The sequence below is a fragment of the Lacerta agilis genome, chromosome Z (genome assembly GCF_009819535.1).
Source record: "Lacerta agilis isolate rLacAgi1 chromosome Z, rLacAgi1.pri, whole genome shotgun sequence".
NCBI classification, from domain to species: Eukaryota; Metazoa; Chordata; class Lepidosauria; order Squamata; family Lacertidae; genus Lacerta; species Lacerta agilis.
In genome coordinates this window covers 17,759,644-17,779,843 of record NC_046331.1, presented here as the reverse complement: position 1 = coordinate 17,779,843, position 20,200 = coordinate 17,759,644, and the positions used below count along the sequence as shown (strand labels likewise).

Sequence of the window (20,200 nt, the reverse complement as noted above, 5' to 3'; positions counted from 1 at the left end):
TTTTTTTTAGGTTCTTATTTGTTTTGTTTTTTTTCTAAGAAAAAGCAACCAGAAAATAATCCAGAGTTTATACAAAACATCTTTACATTATATTTTTTTCCAAAAAAAGACTAGATATTTACACAAAATAAAACCTCAAAAATTCAGAAAGAAATGTTCTTCCGAAGGGGTGGGGTGGGGAGAACAACAACAAAGAAACTGTTTTAGGACCCATTAAGTCAGACACACACACAAAAATATCTGATCCTCCTCCTCCTCTCCCCCATTCCCCTTTTTTATTTATTTGGCTGCCCACAACTGGATGAGTTTGCTCCCTTTTGGATGAGGACCAAAACTAACCTTGGCATTGGAACCTCCTGCAATTGAATGCGCACACAGACCTGCGGCGACAAGTGATGTCAGGAAAGACCTTACTGATTAAGGTGGCAAGGATCATGGACAGGAGGAGGGCAAAATTCCCTGCAAAGTCAGTTTTATGAAGGCGAACTGCCTCCCATGTTGTGGTGGACACGTACGTGTGTCTGACGTATTTCCCTCTATAGGCAAAGATGAAGAATATGCAATTTCCACGGTTTTCTTACAGGAAATCAAGTTTCTCAACGTAGCACATTCAAAGAGAGTGATTTCAGTTCCATTCAGCCTGGCATTTCATACCTTCCTGTTTCTTGTTTGCCTCCCCACACAGGATCTGCTATCTAAGAAATGTATCTATAAACCCCCCCTTAAAAAAAATAGCAAAAGAAAAACCCTGGCCCCCTTCTTAAAATGTCATTTTGAGTCTGACACAAACTCTCCCTGACTTGGAAAACAGTGTGGTGACATGGTAAAGCCAGCCTGGATTTGGTAGTCCTTGATTTCCAAAAAGTTGCTGAACAGACCCTGGGACCCCGCCTGACCTGCCAGTTAAATCAAGAAAACGGACAGATGTATTTGTCCAAGGCAGTATGATTTGAGAAACCAATTTGTGCTCCAGGGAAGGTAAGAAGCAAAATGCAAACCACAAAACCTTAGGCTGAAACCAGCACCATCCCTTCCAATCTAGACCTTGGGTTGGCATTTCCTGCAGATATATCTACCACCCATGGATGGCCCACGGCATTCTGCTGCTTGAGGCAAAACAGAAAACAGGTCTCCCCCCATGCCATCTCCTCCACTGCTGCTGGAGGAGGCGGTTTGCAGAAGCCCCAGTGAGTGGAAGGTGAAAAAGGCTGGAGAGAAGCAGGGGTGGCAGCAGCAGAGGCAATGATGGAGGTGGGAGAGAAGCAGAGGAGATGGGTGGGGGTGCTTCTCTGGGCCGAATCTACTGTCCGTTCCCAGCCTGCCAGCTGAGGCGACTGCCTCACGAGTGTACCAGCCCCTAAACAAACAACAAACAAACACTCTGCTTTGAACAGCCTCGAAGGACCCTACATTTGTGGTACCAAGAAAGGGATCGTTTGTATTAGGAGGAATGGAGAGATTTAAAAAAAAAGGAAGGAAGGAAGGAAGGAAGGAAGGAAGGGGGAAAGCTTCAATTCTTTTTAAATAAAAAATAATAATAGCAATAACAACAACAACAACAACAATAATAAAAGAGACTGTTGGTTATTTGTGGAGTCCTGAGAAACCTGCCTCCTTGGCTGATCTCCATGGAGCATGCCTGAAAAAGTGCAAGGTTTACCTAAAGCCCTTACGGGGTTTCCCACCCACCAACAGCTTCCGGATCCTGCATAGAGATGGGGGAAGAGTCAGTGCATTGGGAGGGTGGGCGGTGGGGGGGGGGGGTGAAAGGCAGGAAGAAGCAAAACTGCATTGGATATGAAGAAGGTGTAGCTGAAGTAGCCCAACTGGGGAGGGCTTAAGATATTGGCTGGTGTGTGTGTGTGATATGTGCACCTGGTCAATTCTTCCCAAGTCCATCAAGCCTCAGATTATTGCCTTAAGCAGTAGGTTGTATCAAAAGGGAAGGTAGAGAGGGTTTAAGGGCATAGCATGCTGGCAGCTGTAATGGGGGTGGAGGGCGCCCTTCTGCGGTGTCTCCAGCTCCCTTCAAGGCCTTCCAAGACCACCTGGCCTGGTCGGTTTGAAAGCAAAATCTACCCACGAAGTGGAGAAATAAGGCTTTGATGCAAGCAGGGCTGGGGGAGGGCAGGCAGCTACAGCCTAAGCGAGGCGTGGGTTCTGGGCCTGTGGTTGCGATGGAGGAACGATGTGTGTGTGTCTCTCTCTCCCAGAGTAGTGGGGCAAACCACGCCTGGGCCTGGAGAGGGGGTTCCTCCTCCCCTATGCAAAGTAAGGCCTCTTGCATGACAAATTCAACCCAACAAATTGAGGGCAAATGGCTCTCATTGGGGGGGGGGATGCCCCCAAATCTTTAGAACGTCACAGCCCAATTGTGGATCAGGCAGATTGGGTGTGTTAGTGACGAAGTGGAATGCAGGGCTCCCCACCCATGGAAAATGTGCTAAGCCATCTGGAGACATGGGACAAAAGGAAAAGGTTGGAGCAGGGTCTTTGATTGGTGCTTCTGCCCTGATCTGAGCACCCAGCTGGGAATGCTGGTGTGATCAGAGGAGGAGCTGAGCCCCGCTTCTAGTGCACAGCAACAGGGGCCAGGATTCCCGGAGTGCCAGCCGACCATCAAGATTTGTTCCCTCTCTTCCGCACGTGAGGCAAGCCACAGGACAGGAAAGATTCCCCACTCCTACCCCCAACTCTCCTAGGGGTTGTGGAGGCCACAGCTGCAGCTCCTTCCACTGGAGATGTGCCTCAAATTCAAGAATTCTAACTGCAATGGGCTTCAGCTAGATCAGCCATGTTAAGTTGGGCTCTGTCCTATTGCAATAATATCTAATAAACTCCAGGCCCCTAACTGGATCTGCTGAAGCTTGCTGTAATGCTCTTGGTTCCGTGTTTTATTTAAAAGCTGTTCCCTCACTTGGGTAATGAACAGGTGGTGGAGAAGTAAATTCTTACCACACCCTAGGAAAATCAAAACCTCAGTGCTGTTGCTAAATGGGCTAGTGCGTCACATCAGTGATGGGCTCTCTCCTTTCCACACCATACAGAGTTTGTCTGAGGGATGACGTGGTCCAAAAGTCTGTCCTTTCCAACAGAATTTTTTTTGGGGGGGGAAGGGGGGTGTTGCTGGGTTTAGATACAGACCTCTTGTGAGAACGGATAAGGTGACGGCTTTCTCTCTCTCTCTCTCATGGAGTAGCTCAGCCCCCTCTTGGCCTCAGACAACTGGCTTTTGTCACTCAAAACCATTTGAGACTGAATCGCCCCTCAAGCCTCAAAGTTCATCAACTCCTCTGAGCTCACTGCTTGCTGGACACACCACGCCAGCACTGTTGGGATGCCTGAGAGAAGCACTTTTGCACACCTTAAGGCAGCTTCTGTGGAACAGAAAATGATTATCTGCACAGGCCTGTACATGCCTTTGTTCTGACAAAATCCCTCAAAACTTAAAGCAGACTGCGTCATGTGGCATATTCATTGGTGCCAAGAACCAGGAAGCAACGTGGTCTTCAGTGCCAGAGCCCCCTGCCTCTGAAAAAAAAAGGTTGTTAACAGTCCCTATCTGTACAACTTCCGAGAGAGATTAAGGGCTCATCCACATTTTTGCTTGACACCGTATTTTGATCTTATCATGGACCGATTCATTCCCTCAGGTCTAAGAGCTTTTCTTGCTGTTCTGCGGCTGTACCTTGTGAAAATCCGGTCTTACCCAGTGAATCAGATCTTATCAGATATGTGGAAAATCTGAAGAGGGATTTTGCTTACCTGAGCTTCAGATCAGCGGGTGAGATTGGATTTTTGCAAGGCACAGCTGTGGAACAGCAAGGAAAGCGCATAGACACGGAGGAATTAATCGGGACAAGATGCATTCCAAATAAGGGCCAAGCAAAAGTGTGGACGAGCTCTAAGAAGCAGGATGAGGACACTGGAAAAGGTAAAACAGTGGGCTTCGATTCCTAATGCCTAGGGTCACTGGGTCAGAAAGCAGGTGCAGGCCTCACTCTATTGGTTTTTTGTCCATGGAAAACGGAAGTGCTGAACTTTGTGATTCTGCTTTCCTTGCGGCAGCAAAACACGCCTTGTAAGCCAGTGGCTCAGTTTTGCCTGAACGGACCCTGCACAGGAGGAACGTGGCAGCCCATGTCTCGGACAAGATACAAGGCAGCATCCCAAACAACCCTCCCCAACACCCATTACAACATGTTCAAAACTTTTACCCTATTGCCTAACAGCCTTGAAGGGGAGGGGGGCTCTTTCCTGTTAATGTTCCTTTCCTGTTCGTTACAGAACCTGCAGCTCTTTCTCTCTGTCTCTTGCCGACTACTGCAGACCTTTATTTTTATTTTTATTTAATCTTTTTCTGTTTTATAAACTAAAAATAAAGAAGACAGACCCAAACTGGAGAGAGATGGAGAGAGAGAGAGAGAGAGAGAGAGAGAGAGAGAGAGAGAGCGCTTCTCCGAATGTCCAAGAGCAGAAGCTCAAAATGGCAAAGAGGGTCGTTGGAGGAGAGGGGAGGATGCCGGTTCCCAGGGCCTTGGTGCAACCCCCGGCTGGGGGAGTTATGTGTGTAGCAAATATTTAAAGGAAGCTTGGAAGGCTGGCAGAAGCGACTCTGAGTTCCAACATTCCGCAACTTCAAAACAAAGTTACAAAAAAGTTAATGTCTCAGGAGAAAGTCAGGACCAGACACCTCCCCTCGCTCCGCAGGTTCTCCATCTTTGCCACACCAGCAAACAGCTCCCTTTCCCAACTTATCCTGGAGCACCAGGTTTCAGGAAAGCTGACCTGGCGTACACAAACACACACACACACATTTACACCCCGCCCTGAGAACACCTGAAATCATAAAAGCTTGGAGTAGTGGAATCGAAAACAAAAAGGGGAAAGAGTAAGTGACGGCGACGGCAACGTCCCCTGGACATGTCCGAAGGGCGAGGGAAAAGGCACAAAGCCCAAGCACGAACAGCGGTACGTGCTGGGGGGTGGGTGGGGAGGGCGGCGGCGAAGACCTCGGCACTCCTGAGGCGGGAGTGTCTGCTGGCGAGGTCCTTCTTCTTCCTCCTCCTCCTCCTCAACTACAAAATCTCCGAACTACAAAACTAAATTACTGGAGAAGAGGGAGAAGGGCGTGAGGGACAAGGGTGCTCTGCGCTTCACTGTGGCAGCGGGTTGTCCGCCTTCCGCCCTCTGCCATGCAGTGCAGTCGCAAGCACGGTTCGGGCAGGAGGGGTTCCTGGCAGAGGCCGCCCTGCCCCCCAGTTTCTGGAAAGCATTTCCAAGGCTGCTGCTCCCTCAAACCTTGTAGTAAATGTTTGCCGGGCTCTGTGGGGGCATCTCCTGGACAATGTAGACGGGGTGCCCGTAGTCCCCGCTCACTTTCTCATAGTGAGGGCAGTAGTTGTTCTCTGTAGTCCGCAAGGGGATGATGATGTCGCTGGGCTCTGAGCCACCGCTGCCGCCGCACTTGGGGCTGGCCAGGGTGCTGAGCGACAAGGCCTGCGCCCGCTGCTGCGTATGCTTCCGGTGGCGCTTGCGCAGCTTGATCAGCAGGACCACGAGGAAGATGATGATGAGGATGAAGATCACGCAGCCCGCCCCGATGGCGGCGAAGACAGCCACCTTGGAGCTGAAGAAGCCGTTGCCAGGGCTCTGGCCGTCCTGGCCGTCCTGGTTGACAGGGTCTGGGGGTGCGAGGGGAGGAAAGAGAAAGATGGGGGAAAGGAAAACTTTGGTGAATTGTCTCTGGGCATGGAAGAGATTTCTAGAACAGCAATCAACCTAAATCTACTAACCAAACAAAATTAACCTTGGCGATCTTTAAAAGAAGCTGGATTTATTTCTAACGGAATTCACAGCTTTATTATAAAGTAGCATGGAAAAATGCAAGCTCTGATACCCTTAAACAAAGTTTTGTTAAACACGATTTTGGAGGGGGGATGATATGTGGTTCTTTTGACATGGGAAGGGTTTGTGTACCAACATCTCATTCCAGTATCTATTTAAAGGGCTGAATTGATCCATCAGTTACATTAAGCAATGTAGACTACAATTTAGAAACTAACCCTCTACTACCTAATTGTGGGAGGGGATGTAATAAACTCGGTAAAGCCACCCCCTCCCCACTAATCTGCATTCTATCATGTTTCAAAACCTCCAATTAATCATGGAATTGCAGAACTGCAGAGTCAGAAGGGACCCCCACAGGTCATCTAGACAAACCCCCTGCAGTGCAGGAATCACAACTAAAGGATCACAGGATTGTGTGCTGGCAGTAGGCAACAGTCAAAGGGGCTGCAAATTTGCTGTGCTGCATTCGATTTGTGATCTTGCAATTTTGACAAACTCATTTTTTCTTTCTTTTAAAGGAAAGGAAGTTACTAGTTGTCATGATTTTGTGTGTGTTTGTGTGTGATTATTTTACAGTTTATCACCAAAACTATTATGTATTACCCACCCTTGTTTCTCAAGAAGAAAATGAATGAAAGAAAAATAAAATAAAATAAAATGGCATGGGGGTAGGGAAGGATCATATAAAATTCTATAGTGCTGTGCATGAAGTAAAAGGAAACTTAATTGTCATTTTTTTATGATCATGAGAACTAGTATCTTCATTTACTTTAAGAAAGACCCCCTGCCTGACCACTTTCCCCTTCTTTTCCTGCCACCCAGCACCAAGCCCCTCTTGCTTTGGATCTCACACCACGGCACACCCTCTTGCCAAGCTACTGGTTTCCTGGTTGCCGCTTTGCACAAATATTAAGGCAAGGAAGGTGGTAAGAATGTTCTAAATAGGGAGGAGCTGATCCAGAAAGTGTGTAGCATTGAAATGAAACTGAGGGAGGTAGAGATCCAGGGACTGATGGAAGATCCAGACTGCAACAGGGACCAAGAGGTGAACTTCCTGGCATATGTCACTTTCCTGGGTGCCTTGGCAATGATTTATAATGAAGCTTCGTGTTTGTAAAAGTGGGTCCCAGTAGTGTCATGGTTTCACATCCAATAAAATTTAAGTTTTGTAAAGTTATTTTTAAAAGATGAAGAAGACCCCTTCCTGAAACCATGGAGAGTCACTGCTGCCAGTCCAGGTAGACAAGACTGAGCTAGATGGATCAAGACTGTGACTCTATACCAAGGCAGCTTCCTACGTTCCTATTTAAATCAGGCCTTTATTCATGAGGACTGGAGCCTTATTTTTAAAAGAAGGGCCATGGCGAAAGCAGCTATCTCTATTCCTATGGGGAAGTAGCTCAGTGGGGAAAGAGCACTTGCTTTGCCTGCAGAAGGTCCCAGGTTCAATCCCCAATTGGCATCTCCAAGTAGGGCTGGGAGAGAGACCAATTCCTGAAACCCTGGTGAGGAGTTGCTGCCGGTCAGTGTAGACAAGGAAGAGTGAGATGGACCAAGGGTCTGACACTGCAGAAGGTAGCATCCTATGCTCTTTTACAGCAGGAAAAACAGTTATTTTGTGAACAGACAACGTACATACAAATGACTCTGCGGACTAACGCAGAAATGCTGCTTTGCAAACTAGAGGCAGGCAGACCCAAACTGACCATGCTGAAGATCTTAGTGGGCAAAACCTGTATTTTCATAACTTTATACTTGCAAGGCGCTGGGTGTTTCCAGGAATGAGTACTTTTGTTTCACGGAAACACTGCACCATGGGGTGCATGGTCTGAAATATCTCCCTGCATCATGGGATTTATAGTCTCAAACATTTCCCTGCATTGTGGGGTTTCATGGTCTGATTCCTATGCTCCTGCTCTGTACCTGGCTTCCCAGGGTCCTCCACAGGTGGGAGCCGGTTGCGTGGGCTCTGTGTGGCAATTTTGACTGTATTGTCAGAGTCCTTGCTAGGCCGGCTTGTCGTCAGCTGCTCGGGCATCACAGCATTTGGATCTAGGTACAAAGACAGAAAAAATCGGGATGATAAATCGGGGCCCAGAAAGAGGACATAATCTCTCTTGCTATGCACCTGACCCTTTGGCAGGTGAGTACCAGGCTGGATTATTTTATCAGCAGAGGAGCATGCAAGGTTAGAGCATGCAAGGTTAGGTTGCTGCTGGGTGTCATAGATCAGGGAGGTCAAGCAGGCAACATAGATCAGGGAGGTCAAACAGGTGACATGCACTTAAGTGGTGGAAGGAATCCATACAACACTAAAGGATAGGAGCCTGACTTTGAGTTTGACCTGCCACTCGTCTGTGAAGGTCTCAAAGCCCCACAAAGCAACAGTGACTGATTCATTTGGTCAGAATTCTGGGGTCGTAGTGTGTGTGCCATGCCTCATGCACAGATGGCTATATTCCCTTCCCTACTTGATATATCAAGCAAAGTCCCACTGAACTACCAACTTTCATTTCAACCTGTTAAAAAAGAAAAAAACAGGTTCAACGATTGATCCTTGGAAGTCAATGTGTACCCATGAAGCTGAATCATGGGGTTGGAAGGGACCCCAAGGGTCACCCAGCCCAACTCCCTGCAATGCAGGAATTGCAGTTAAAAAATCACCCCTGACAGGTGGCCATCAAACCTCTGCTTAAATGCCAACAATGAAGGAGAGTTCACAATTCTGGCAATGAAGTTAGGTTTTGGTGTAAGCCCAAATATCCCGAGCCACAGTGCTCTCAAGCCCATGGACTTCTCAGTTGGTGGGACCCTCTCTTCTGAAGGAGGCAGGGTTTCCAGACAAGGGGGTGGGGAACAGAGATGGCGGAGGCAGCACTGGGAAAAGTCTGGTGTCTAGCGGCAGATCTGATTGCATGCGGTTTCCACTTGGCAGGTCATCTGGTTCCTCTGCCCTCTTTTCTTTTTTGAGGAGCAAGACAATTTCTCTGCTATTTCAGAAACTGCTGCGGTCTCGCCTCCCTGCCTCCTAAGTGTCCCCTGAGCCTGAGCAAAGGGAGTGTCAGAGAAACAGGAATCTGTTTTTTTGGCTCCTGCAACTATGGCTGATACTCTAAACAATGAAAGAACACAAGAAGAGCCTGCTGGATCAGGCCGGGGGCGGGGGGGGGGGTGTCTAATGCAGAATCCACTTCTCACAGCAGCCAGGCCGATTATGGGAACCCTGAAAGCAAGGTATGAACACCCTTCCCTCCTGTGGTTTCCATAGCAGCATAGTAATGTGAGAAGAGCCCATCTAGTCTGGCATCTTGTTCTCACACTGGCTGCCCAAATGCCTAGTATGCGAAACCCACAAGAGGGATCCGAGCACAAGAGCATTCCCACTCCTGCAGTTTCCAGGAACTTATATTCAGAAGCACTGCTGCCTCCAACAGCGGAGGCGGAGCAAAGCCATCATGGCAAGCGGCCATTGCTAGCCCTTTCCCCCAGGGATTTGTATTTTAGAGCCATCCAAGGAAGTGGGCATCACCGCCTCCTGTGGGATGGAGTTCCCTGGTTTAACTATGTGCTGCGTGAAAAAGTACATCCAGGTCCCCCTATCTGCCTGCAAACATAAACGCCCAAATCTCACTCTATACACATAGCAGATTCAGATATTTGAACAGCCAGACCTTTGCCCACTTCCTTACTTCCTTGCTTGTTAGTCGGCAGAAGCCATTTTCAGGCAGAACCCACAAGGAGGGAGGGAGCAAGATCGGGTGAATCAGAGAGCAGGAGAGCTAAGGCAAATAGTTTCTTTTCCCTTTCTCTCTCTTTTGCTGGTTGGCTGCAGCCATTTTAGAAGTCTTCAGTCAAAACACTCTGAGCCTCCTCTTAAGCCAGTAAATAAATGCAGCCGGTGAAGAGGAGGAGGAGGAGGAGGAGGAGGAGGAGGAGGAGGAGGAGGAGGAGGTGGAGAGCACAGGGTTGGGGGAAGTGGAGGGGGGGCAACGGCTGCTTCATCCTCCTCACCTGCCTGATCAGAGTGTAAGACTGAATCTGTTCCAGATTCCAAAGTCCGGAGGGAGGAAAGCCTTCAGCTGCTGGTTGGGGCCCTGTTGCTTTGCCTTTTACACATAACTGCCCTTCAATTGCTGCTAGTTTACCATGTGGCTTTAGCTGTAATTTCCCTCTTGTGAGGTATCTCTCAGATTCCCCAGAGGGCAGGTATGTGCAATACAAACAGAACGATTAACGAAACGAGGTCTTCCTTACGACACCTTGAACATATGCATTAAGGCAGAAGCTCCCACCGACTCCTCAGTATTATTATTAATATTGTTACAGTCGTACCTCTGGTTACGATTGCTTCAGGTTGTGTTTGTCAGGAGATATGAACGCGCCGAACCTGGAAGTACTGGAATGGGTTACTTCCGGGTTCGGCAATTTGCGAATGCGCAGAAGTGCAAAATGACGTCACGTGCATGCGCAGAAGCGCCAAATCGGCGCTTCAGGTTGCGGACCTTTCAGGTTGTAAACGGGGCTCCGGAACAGATCCCGTTCACAACTAGAGGTACCACTGTATTTGCATTCCTAATTGGCTGCTTACATTTGAGCAGGGTGGGTGGGTTTACAAGCATGCACTGTTTCCGGGAGGGAGGGAGGGAGGAAGAAGCCCTTCTTCCCAGCAACTTCCTTGATCAAAGTTGTGCCTTCAGAAGGAGAGGAGAAACCAGCAGAGCTACCACCCCAGTGCAGACTCCCTTCCTCGGAGCTGGCTATGGAGGCACCCCACAAGGATGCTGCAGAATAGAGTGGCATGCAGACTACCCTCTTCCCTTGTCCATCAGAAAAGGCCTTGCATGCATGTTAAACCACCCTGTTTTATAGAATCGCAGAGTTGGAAGGGATCCCCAAGGGTCATCTAGTCCAACCCCATGCAAAGCAAGAATCAGGTGCCAACAGCAAGTCCCGAGGACCATTCTTGACCGAATTCCCGAACCGCAGGAGAAATCGCATGCAAAGGCTTGGCAACTCACCCTGGCCCACTTTCATTATGATCTTCATGGAGCGTGTCTGGCAGACCCCGCCTTCCCGGTTCTCCAAACCCTCCAGAGACCCATTGGATGTAGCTGCAAAGCGAGAGGAGATTAAGTAAGGGTTAAGGTGATGCTACACACCCCACCCACCCATATTATTCCTAAGTCAAATTTATTCGTTTGTTTACTTCAGAATTTATACACAGCTTGCTTGCTTTAAAAAAAACCTCTCAAAGCGGTTTACAAATGCATAATAACATAATCAGGGGAAAGAACCTTAAAAGTGACTCTTGTAATTCTTTCAAAACTTAAAATCAACAGTAAACTGAAAACAAAATTAAAAACACCCATCTATGTTCTACAAAATTAATTTGCCTTGCCTAAACAAAAAATGGTCCAAAGTGTATATGTTCTGCCACACTAAAAGAACAAATTCTCACAGACGCTGAATGTGCATTATGTGACAGCTGTAATGGTGCCAGTTCCGCCAATTGAAGTGGTCCAGTATGTGGGATATGGTGATCTCACAGGTAAACTGGTCCCCAATTCTTAAGGACATTATATATTAATAGTAACGCCTTGAACTCAGCCCAGTAGTAAAAACTCCACATAGAGTACATAACTAGAAATGATCAGCCATGCGTTAGAGAATTTGCACATCACTCATTCATCCACAAAGTGGCAATGCCCCAAAGTCTTTTTGGTTTAGGAAAAAGATTTTTTTTTTGTGAAACACGCCTTATCACAAAACAAAATATCCCTTTGGATGCCAAAATAGCACTTCTATTGTACTACTCAGAAACGTCTCAACCATTCCCCATCTGATCGACCGCTGCACAGCTTACTATTTCATGGTATTGCACAACAGAATTGTATGGTTGGAAGGGACCCCAAGGGTCATCGACTCCAACCCCCTGCAATGCAGGAACCAAAACAAAATGCAGACCTGTCTGCGATCAATCAATGCACCTGCACCGCAGGAAAATATGGTTATGGGCCTCTGAGAACAGAACTGGTGGAATAATATCTTATCTTAACAACTGAAATGTAATTAAATAGGCATTTGGTGCTTCTGTGGCAGGTGGGGTGGCTGAAAACGGATTGTTGCTTCTTGCATAAATATGTGAAAATAACAATAATTAAAAAATTGGGTGGGGGGGAGGTGGTGCAAAGGAAGGAGAGATCTCAGGTATTGATCTCTTGCAGGTGGCACCCAAGGAGGCACTGCATGGGGCACAGAAACGCTCACAGGGGTGGTATGCAAAGGGAGAGGAGGTGTGGCTGGCAGCAGTGCCACTGGCGCTCCAGGGAAAGGTGGACTTCAAATGGATAAAATTTATAGAATCACAGAATTGTAGAACTGGAAGGTACACCCAAGGGTCATCTAGTCCAACCCCCTGCAATGAAGGAACCACAGCTAAAAATCCCTGGCAGGTGGCCACCCAACGTCTGCTTAGAAACCTCCAGTTTCATAAAAATCGTTTTCTAAAAAAAGAAAAACCCACAGGTAAAACACAGAAAACAAAAAACATGCAAAAGATAGCAGTTCAAAAGTAATTAAACCACAACAGAATTGAAAAGATCAATTTATTGAAATAATGTTAGTAAAAATGGCAAAGCACTATTAAAATGCCCTTTCCTTAAAAAGCACTCCGTTCCCATAAACTCAGAAGAAGGGCTTTGCCTGCTAGTGGAAGGATAGCCAGGAGGGAGCCAGCCTGGCTTCTCTAAGGAGGGAGGTCCTAAGTTGTCAGGGAGCAGCCACCAAGAAGGCCCTGTCCCACAAGCTGCCTCCAAAAATCTCAAAGCCCAGGCAGATTCATGAGATACCCTGCTTTCCAGATATAGGTCATAACTATCCCTTTGAATTGTGGCTGGGAGCAGACTGGTAGCCATTGGAACTGTTGCAGCAAAGGAGCTGTCTGCTCCCTATAACCAGCCCCAGCCAGTTTCTGAGCACTTTTCAAAGGCAGTCCCACATAGACTGTGTCACAGTAGTCCTGACGGAATGCAATTAAGGCATGTGTCCTTGTGGCCAATTCAGGTATCTCCAGGGACAGGTGCATTTGAATTAACTAGGGCACTGAAGCAGATGGAGTTTCAGGCACTTGGGGTGGGGTGGGGTGGAAATCTGGGTTTAAATTAGAATCTTGTTGGGATACCTTAAGGTGTAGGAAAGTGATTTTAAAAAACAAAAGCAACCCGCCCTGCAAATCCATTACATGTGGCAACCATTTTTGCATGTGCGACATCCACTGACACACACACATTGCTTTCGGTCCTGGAAGGGGGCGGAACAGGGTTACGAGAGACCACTGATGCACGCAATGACACGGAACGCAACCCCCGCAAAACACACAAACACAACCCAAACTCATGCTTGCATTCACAATCAACAACATACTGTATATTCTGGCATATAAGACTACAGTACTTTTTAATCCAGGAAAATCTTCTCAAAAGTCGGGGGTCATCTTATACGCCAGGTGGAGAATCTGCGGTCGAGTATATCTCAAACTCTATATTTCAACTGGGAAAGTTGGGGGTCGTCTTATATGCCCAGTTGTCATATACGCCGGAAAATACGGTACACACATCCATCTCAATTTGCACATACAGGTCAATATATATGCCATCCAAAAATGAATCCCAATGGTTCGTTCAAATGCAGCAAAAATACAAGAGAGGTTTTCTTTATTTTATTTTTTTTAAAAAAAGCAACCAACTTCTCGGTCAGCTTTCAATATTATTGTCCATAATCTCCAGGCTCCAGGAAATGCATCCCAGACACAGAACTAGAGGTGGGACTGTGCAGAGAGGAGAAGGAGCAGGAGGAGGAAAGGGCCAGTAGAGGCATACAATTGGAATGGAACCCCCTGGTCCAACCCCCTGAATCGCTGGAATCACAGCTAAGGATTCCTGGCAGACGTGCATCCAATCTCTCTTTTGAAAATAGAATTGAGTCCTGCCCATGGGCTTCCCAGTGGGGCATCTGGTTGGCCAATGTGAGAACGGGATGCTGGACTAGGTGGGCCGCCTTTGGCCTGATCCAGCAATGCTCCTTTCCATGGTCTTTTGGTGCTGATTTCCCACTAGTGCAGGGGGTTGGACTAGATAACTCTTATCTTCCAATCCTACCATTCTATGATTCTAAGAAGAACTCCACTATATGTTAGCAGGAACTGACCTGTAGCTTTCTGTGGAACAACACTGATCATTGTATTATGGTGCCCAAAGTTTAACTTGCACACAATCACTGCTAACTCTGACATCCTTTATGAATGTACGGTAAACCCACCAGTTTTCCAAAGTGGCTGTAATTGCAGAACAGAGGGCAGCTCAACTCTCTGTCACCCCTCTCCCCTCCACAATCACCAGTCCAGACCGGAGCAACCCAGACGGAATCTCTTGTTCTTGACAGACTGGATGGAGCCACCATCCACTGACCGCAGACCTCCTGGTTCAGGAAGGCAGGACTAAAACCACAATGCCAGTGCGGTCGACAAAGGCTCCTTCTCTGATTACAAGCTCATCTGCTCAATGCCCAGGGAGGGAGAGGCAAAGAAAGAGGGTCACAGAGAACTGGAGAAATGGAATGGTTCCACCGATATGGACTTCTTCCAAAAGATTTCCCAGACAGAAGGCAGATCTAGACCAAAGATCTGAGCGGTAAGCAGGACTCCCTAGCTGGGAGCAACAGAGAGAGATCAGTTGCTGTTTTGCTTAAAGCAACGAAGTACATAAGATCTTGCTACTGGCCCACCTAGTCCAGCATGCTGCTCTCACAATGGCCAAACACACCAAGAACCTAGGAATCAAGATAGGCTGCCTCTGGACCTGGAGGTTCCATAAGAACATCAGAAGGGTCCAGCTGCTGGATCAAGCCAAATGACCCGTCTGCTTCAGCATCCTGTTCCCACAGTGACCAACCAAATACCTTAATGGGAAATACAAAAGCAGGATTTAAGCACAAGAGCACTTCCCTCCAAAAATCCCTAGGTTCCCAGCAATTGGTATCCAGAAGCATTGCTGCCTCCCATGATGGAGGCAGAACATAGACCTCATGGCTAGTAGCCACCAGTAGCCCTCTCCCCCATAAATGTGTCCAATCCTCTTTTATAGCCATCACTGCCTCCTATGGAAGCAACTTCCAAAGGTTAACTATGTGCTGTGCCAAGAAGGACTTCCCTCTTATCTGTCCTAAACCTTCCAACATTCAGCTTCATGGGATGTCCACGAGTTCTAGTCTTATGAGGGGGCCAAGGAAAAAAACTTATCCATGCCACCCATAAGCTTATAAACTTCTATAATGTTGCCTCTTATTTGCTTTTCTCCAAAATGATCATTTGGGCTGTGCTTTTCTAAACCCTTTCCAACTCCACCATTTCCTTTTTGATGTGAGGTGAAAAGAAATGTGCACAGGATTCCAGACTCACCCCCAGAGCTCCCTGCCCTGCCCTACCCAATAAAAAAGTACTATTCAGAATAGTGGTGTGAATGCCCCACCCACTAAGGGAGGTAACAACACAATAAAACTCAGGACAATAACAGTTGTTTGCACATGTATCCAAAAAATAAATGTGTGGAAAATTAAATATATACACTGAGCTAATCTTGCAGCAAAAAAAAAAGGATAGACAGCAAAGAATGTTGCACTGAAATTATATTTATGCATTTATATTTTATTTATAATTCTATCTATATTTGTATTTTTATATAACTTCTATTTAGCTGTGATACTTGCATTGGAGGGGGTTGGCCTAGATGGCCCTTGGGGGTTCCCTTCCAACTCTACAATTCTACGCTTCTACAACCTCAGAAGGTAGTGGACTCTCCTTCCTTGGATGTTTTTAAGCAGGTTGGATGGCCATCCGTTGGGGATTCTTTGGCTGCGATTCCAACACCGCACATGGTTGGACTACGTGACCCGAGGGGTCCCTTCCAACAATTCTATAATTCTATGCCTAACAACAACAACAACATGCAATTGCTTTATAAGGTCAGTCGGGTGGAAAACAGTAACTGGGGAAGATGGGACAGTGGATTTCTACCATAATCGGCTCACTGACAGAGCTTCACAGTTTAGGTTTTTTTGCTGCATGCTTTTCCTGGTGGCAGAAAAAGGCAGCTTTTCTTGCTAGACACTTCTATTAGAGAACACACTTTTAAGTTAGAGGTTGAGATAAAGGATGAAGGCTCGCGAAGGCAGGTAAGGCATTCTTCTTCTGCTGCTTCTTTTTTAAGGCTACAGCGCAAGGCATGAAATGAATTCTAGCCAAATCACATGGGTCACTTCTCTTCACTTTCCCTGCTTGGAAGCACCGGGGTGATAATTCTTCTAGACACGGAAAGCGCACAGGGCAGAAGGCAGAAGCAGGAGGGAGTGCACCAGGCCACACAAAGCATGGACATCAGCATTGTTGATGCCTGAACTCGGAGAGCTGGAAAAGGTTCGGAAAAGGGCAACCGAGATGATGGAGAGGATGGAACAATGCCCATGTGGGGGGAAGAAGGTTGCAGCATGTGAAGAAAGACTACAGCGTATGGGGCTTTTCAGTTTAGAGAAAAGGTGCTGGAGAGGCAACATGACAGCAGCTTATACAATGATGACTGGCCTGGAGAAAGTGGAGAGAGAGAGAGAGAGAAGCCCGCCCACCCTCGCGCAGCCGCTTCCTAACACTGCAACTCATGGGCATCCAATGAAGCTAAATGTCAGAAGATTTGGGACAAAGAAATCACTTATTCACGCATAAACTATGGAAGTTGCTCCCGCAGGAGGCAGTGGTGGCCACCAAGCCGGATGTCTTGAATAAAGGGTTAGACAAATTCATGGAGGAGGGGAGGGCTATCAATGGCTCCTAGCCACAGTTGCTATGCTCTGCCTCCATGGTCAGAGGCAGCAATGCTTCTGAATACCGGTTGCTGGAAACTGCAGGAAGGGAGAGGGTGCTCATGGGCTCGGATCCTGCTTGTGGGTTTCCCATTGGGGCATCTGGCTGGCCCCTGTGAGAAGAGTGTTCTGGGCAAGATAGGCCATTGGCCTGATCCAGAAGACACTCCTTATGTTCTCAAAAAGAAGCCTGCTAAGTAAGCATCATGCTATTGTCCACAGAAGCACTTTTGCCTCCTGAGAGCCACTGAGAACGAGTAAGAACATAATACCTGTTTTATTTTATTGCATATGTATGTAGCCCTCCTTTTTTCCTCAAAGGAGCTAAAGTTGGTGCACATGTTTCTCTTCCTCCTTTCATCCACACAACAATCCTGAGAGGTAGCTTAGGCCGAGAGGCCGAGACTTGCCCCCGGGGTCACACTCAGTGAGCTTCATTGCCGAGTGGGGATTGGAACCTTGGTCTCTCCCAGGTTCAAGTTGGACACTCTAAGCACTACACCACTTGGGTACCACGTAAGAACATCAGAAGAGCCTGAATAGCCCATCTAGTCCAACACTCTGTTCTCACAGTGGCCAACCAGATGCCCCAATGGGAAACCCACAAGCAGGAACCGAGCATGAGCCCCACTCCTCTCCTATGGTTTCCATAAAAATGTAAGAGGTTGGATGGCCATCTGTCTGAATTATTAACTGTGATTCCTGCATTGCAGGAGGTTGGGCTAAGTGACACTTGGCGGTCCCTTCCAACTCTACAATTGTGCCATTCCATGAGTGCATCAGTGCAGACTTGCACAGTCCCTCCTCCCCACACACTCAGGGACACTATAACTTTGGGGTGGGGTTTGCGTGTGTTATTTCCATCTTTCAAAGCAAAATGTGATCTGGGCAGGTTCGAAGATTTGGAACGTAGAACGCTTGGCGAAAGATAAAATGTAAGGGGGCTCTTAAAACAGTAAGCTTTGGACAAAATTAAGCATTCTGAGCTGCCTCCCAGGTTCCCTTTAGCAGGTCTCTGTTATGATTTGGGCTCCAGCGCACCATTAACGTGCCGTGGCTGCAGCAAAATCCAAGCTGCTGGCCTTTTTATGGGGCTAAATGACTCTTGCAGCTGTGCAAGCTGTCTGGGTACTTTTAAAGGCGCAGGTAGAGTAGAGGCAAAACTCCACACATCTTTCCCTTTCCTTTGCATTCAGATCAAACCCGACAAAATCATTAAGTAAATCATATGAAATTCTTTCTGAGTTTAGGTCCTACAAGAAATCTGTACCAAAACAGCTGGGGGAAAAGATATTTCAGACGGGAAATTCCTTTGGGATCCCGGACCCAAGAAACTAAGAAGAGATTGCTGGATCAGGCCAATGGCCCATCCAGCCTGTTCTTACAATGAATCTAGGTAGACTGCCACTGGACCTGGAAGATCCATAAAAAGAAAGGAAGAGCCTGCTGGATTAGGCCAATGGTCCATCAAGTCCAGCATTCTCTTCTCACAGTGGCCAACTAGATGCCCAAGTGGGAACTCCACAAGCAGGATGCGAACACTAGAAATCATAGCATCTAATGAAGCTGAATATTGGAAGATTCAGGACAGATAAAAGGAAGTCCTTCTGAGTTAATGTACGGAACTCACTTCCACAGGAGGCAGTGATGGCTACCAACCAAGAGGATTGGACAAATTCATGGAGGAGAATCACACTATCAATGGCTGCTAGCCAGGATGGCTATGCTCTGCCTCCAAAGTCAGAGAGGCAGTAAATGCTTCTGAATACCAGTTGCTGGAAACCACAGGAGGGGAGAGGGCTCTTGTGCTCAAATCCTGCTTGCGGGTTGGCCGCTGTGAGGACAGGATGCTGGACCAGATAGGCCATTAGCCTGATCCAGCAGGCTGTTCCTTTAAGCAGTCTCTTCCGCTTTGCCAATTTTAAAGCATGTTCAACAGTTCATTTGCTGGGCCAGATTCAGACATTTGATAGCTTAAATGCCACACTTACTGTTTTCATTGAACAGCAGCCTGCAAGCAATTTAATTAAACACTACATTTCTTCACCAGTTGGACTTCAAACACCCTGATGGGCACTGACATTTGCATCTGCCTTCAGGAGCCTCATCCAACTGAATATTTAGGGGGGGGGGAGTGCAAGCAAATACCTTTTCTTGGTGATTTAGCAAATTTTTAATTTCCACGTTCTGCATCAGTTTCAATTGCGTTTCTACATTCTGCAAAGCACCCTGGGAATTTTACCAAAAGGCACGGGATGAATCCCTTAAAACACACACTCACAGAACAATAGAGCTGGAAGGGACTCCAAAGATCATCTATGCAATGCAGGAATCACAATTAATTGCAAATGTGTAAAATAATTTTCAACATTAGAATTGCAACATTGCAGTCCATTTTGAAAAGACCGTGGCCTCTAGAGATGCTCAAAATGCATTTCGGCACAGACAAATGTCAGGTTCTTCCCCTTAGGCAGAAATAATCAGGTGAACAACTATATGATGGGGGACACCTCCCTCGACAGCAGCACAGGTGGAAAGGATGTGGTGGTCTTAGAAGAAACCACAAGCTTCACATGAGTCAACAGTGTGATGCAGCAGCAAAAAAGGCTCATGCAATCCCAGGCTTGATCAACAAAAGTTTAGTGTCCATATGAAGGGAACAAATAGCAACCTTCTATTCTGCCTTGGCCACACCCCACCTGGAGTCCTATGTACTGTTCTGGGCACCCCACTTTAAGGAGGATACTGACAAGCTAAAAGGTGTGCAGAGGAGGGCAACCAAGAGTTGGAAAGGACCTAAGAGTCATCCAGCCCAACCCCCTGCAATGCAGGAATCACATCTCATGAATACCTGACAAGTGGCTGGCTATCTGATGTCTCCCTAAAATCCTCTAAGGATTTACACAAGCTCCTCCTGAGCTTGTATATTCTACTATTGAACAGCTCATACCCTCAAAAAGTTCTTCCAAGTATTTAGTCAGAATCTCCTTTCTTGCAATTTGAATCCATTGGTTTGGGTCCTCCCCATTAGGGCAACAGAAAACAAGTTTGCTCCACCTTCCACATGACAGTCCTTCAGATATCTGAAGACAGAGACCTTTAAAAAGAAGAAGCGGACAACTTTCCAAACTCTTAAAATCCTGCAGTTTGCTTTTATCTTATTTTGTGGTATCTGAATGCTTCTTTGTTTTCTGGTAATTTTCACTTCCGGAAAGCTATGCCGGGAACCTATGGAAGGGGGAGGGGATCCAAAATAAACTAAAAACTGGGGTGGGAGGGAGTGCCTTTCCTCAAAAACCTCAGTATCTCGCAAAGCAAAACTTTTGCAGAAGTTCAAGGTGGTGTCAGCCAGAACATCTCATTGCAGGGTGCATTGTTTAGGGCCATGTTCAGAAGGAAAGGGAACTGGGAAAGAATAACAGAACTGAAGCGTGGGAAGGGA

General features: G+C 47.1%; 1 protein-coding gene across 4 annotated transcripts in view; it reads right to left on the bottom strand.

Annotated features, from left to right (window-relative positions):
- Positions 1-5,232: 5,232 nt before the first annotated feature.
- EFNB1 (ephrin B1) overlaps positions 5,233-20,200 on the bottom strand; it is a 66,459-nt gene continuing 51,491 nt past the window's right edge. The window contains exons 4-6 of one of the 4 annotated variants that reach the window (XM_033138012.1): positions 10,869-10,961; positions 7,774-7,902; positions 5,236-5,684 (exon numbers count right to left, since the gene is read on the bottom strand). In XM_033138012.1, the coding sequence (XP_032993903.1) occupies positions 5,296-5,684; positions 7,774-7,902; positions 10,869-10,961 (611 nt within the window). In that variant the 3' untranslated portion in view covers positions 5,236-5,295. Of the gene's footprint in view, positions 5,685-7,773; positions 7,903-10,868; positions 10,962-20,200 lie in introns of all 4 variants that reach the window. The other 3 variants (XM_033138013.1, XM_033138014.1, XM_033138015.1) reach the window with 3 other exon arrangements.